At 44.2% G+C, this 2,027-nt stretch overlaps 1 protein-coding gene across 1 annotated transcript in view; it reads left to right on the top strand.

Annotated features, from left to right (window-relative positions):
- The window catches only part of LOC101656805 (neuronal acetylcholine receptor subunit alpha-7), a 125,736-nt gene that overhangs the window by 8,399 nt on the left and 115,310 nt on the right, over positions 1-2,027 (top strand). Inside the window, exon 2 of the mRNA XM_013006032.2 lies at positions 40-196. Coding sequence (XP_012861486.2) covers positions 40-196 — 157 coding nt within the window. The remainder of the gene's footprint in view (positions 1-39; positions 197-2,027) is intronic.

Below are 2,027 nucleotides of genomic sequence, written 5' to 3' on the forward strand. Positions count from 1 at the left end.
GGGTGTGGGGCGCACCTCGGGCTTACCTTCTCTGAGCAGCTTCTCCTCTCTTGAAGTGTCTCTGCAAGGCGAGTTCCAGAGGAAGCTCTACAAGGAGCTGGTCAAGAACTACAACCCTTTGGAGAGACCGGTGGCCAATGACTCGCAGCCGCTCACTGTCTACTTCTCCTTGAGCCTCCTGCAGATTATGGACGTGGTGAGTCCCGCCTGCCTGCAGGATGCCCGCTCCTTGTTATGAGCGCGGGCACCCCGACTGCAGCCTCCGGTGGCCGCTAAGATTTCTTGGAAGGCTTGGGTTGGCAAACCGTGTAGTTTGAACTGCAAGGCTGAGTTGGCCTTGTCAGGAGGAGCCCACATGCTGATCCCAGACCCTAGTCTGGCTCTGCTCAGAGGTTCTATGTTCCATTGCCATGGTCACTTAGGGTAGACTTCAGGTTCATCTTGCCCTCAGCTCAGAAACTCAAGCCTTAAAGTAGTGAGAATAAAGTGCAAATGGCTATAACCTTATGGTATAAGTGTTTCCATACAGTATGCATATTCGATGATATTTGCAAGTTTTAAAGGCTTTTGCTGTCCATATGTAGCTTCATCACCCGAAGATGGTGGGATTTTAAGCTGTGAATCAGGCCAGGCAGAGGGCTAGCTGTGGGATTTTAGACTCTCTCCCCCAACCTGGACTCTAGGAAAGGACATTTTTGCCTTACGAGTGAGATAGGTGCTCTCGTAATGAACAAGATTCTATACTAGAGATAAAAGTACACTTGCCTGAGGGGCGTCCTGATGGAGTAGCAGTTATGCGTTGGTTTTCGATCCACAAGTTAAGCAGTTCAAAACCACTGACTGCTAACTGGGACAAAGATGGGACGTTCTACTCCCATTAACAGTTAACAGTCTAAGAAACTCACAGGAGCAGTTCGACCCTATCCTATAGGTTGTTGTAACTCAGAATTGATTTGATGGCAGTGAGTTTGTTTTCGGTTTGGTCTCCTTGTTCCTCCTGCTTGTGGGACATTTCTTGTCGGCTGATTTTAGTTGGCAAAATCTGAAAAAATTTTACATAAGAATTATTTTGCTCTTCTGAGCTGCTGTGAATACTAAATTGCATTCATAGAACCATTATGCAATTTAAATATATCTTCAAAGTGTTAAATACATTGAAAATAGGCTTAAGGGTCTTCTTTGTACATGACATTGAACTGAGTGGCAGAGTCAAGAAAGTGCTAAGAGATACCCGTGGCGCTTAGATAAAGTGGTGTAAGAAGCCAGGTGATGTTTCATAATTTCTTTACAGGTAGAATTGCTCACTTTCCCATCTTCATGTATGTCACATCATACTAGTTAAATCGTTGCGAGGAATTTGTCATACTACACTTGTGTTAAGTGTGCCCTTCCTCCTACAGATTATGCTTTGAATGTATGTGGGACTGGAAAAACTATCCTCAGAGTAAAATTGTAAAGGAAGACAGGTGTCAGGAGAACACAAGTTGCTGTTTACAGAACGTGGCTACAGACAGACAAGGAGCAAGAATGGAGTTTAAAAATGTTGTGCGCATTAAGATGACTCTCACTCCTAGTCACCCTGTAAGATAGGAGGACTGCTCCATACCGTTTTATCTTCTGAAATCAGTATGAGAGCAGTTTGTCACTCTGCTCTCCCATGGAATGGCTTGTGGATTTGAAGCACTAACCTTTACATTAGAACCTCTGCACAACCACAGTTTCTTGAGTTAGGTAATGGCCCATTGTCATAATGTCTATTTTCATTCCCAATGACCACAAGGGACAGATTAGAACTGCTACGTAGGGTTTCTGAGGCTGTAAATCTTTTCAGGAGCAGACACGCTGATCTTTAACCCCTGAAAGAGATGCTGGATTTTGAATCACCAACCTGCTGTGCCACCAGGACTTCTTTTTTGCTGTTGTTGTTGTTGCTTTTTAATCATTTCATTAGGGGCTCATACAACTCTTATCACAATCCATACACACATCAATTGTGTAAAGCGCATTTGTACGTTCATTGCCCTCAT

The sequence above is a fragment of the Echinops telfairi genome, unplaced genomic scaffold (assembly GCF_000313985.2).
Source record: "Echinops telfairi isolate 266 unplaced genomic scaffold, ASM31398v2 ScPeMD7_7;HRSCAF=31, whole genome shotgun sequence".
In the NCBI taxonomy this organism is placed as follows: Eukaryota; Metazoa; Chordata; class Mammalia; order Afrosoricida; family Tenrecidae; genus Echinops; species Echinops telfairi.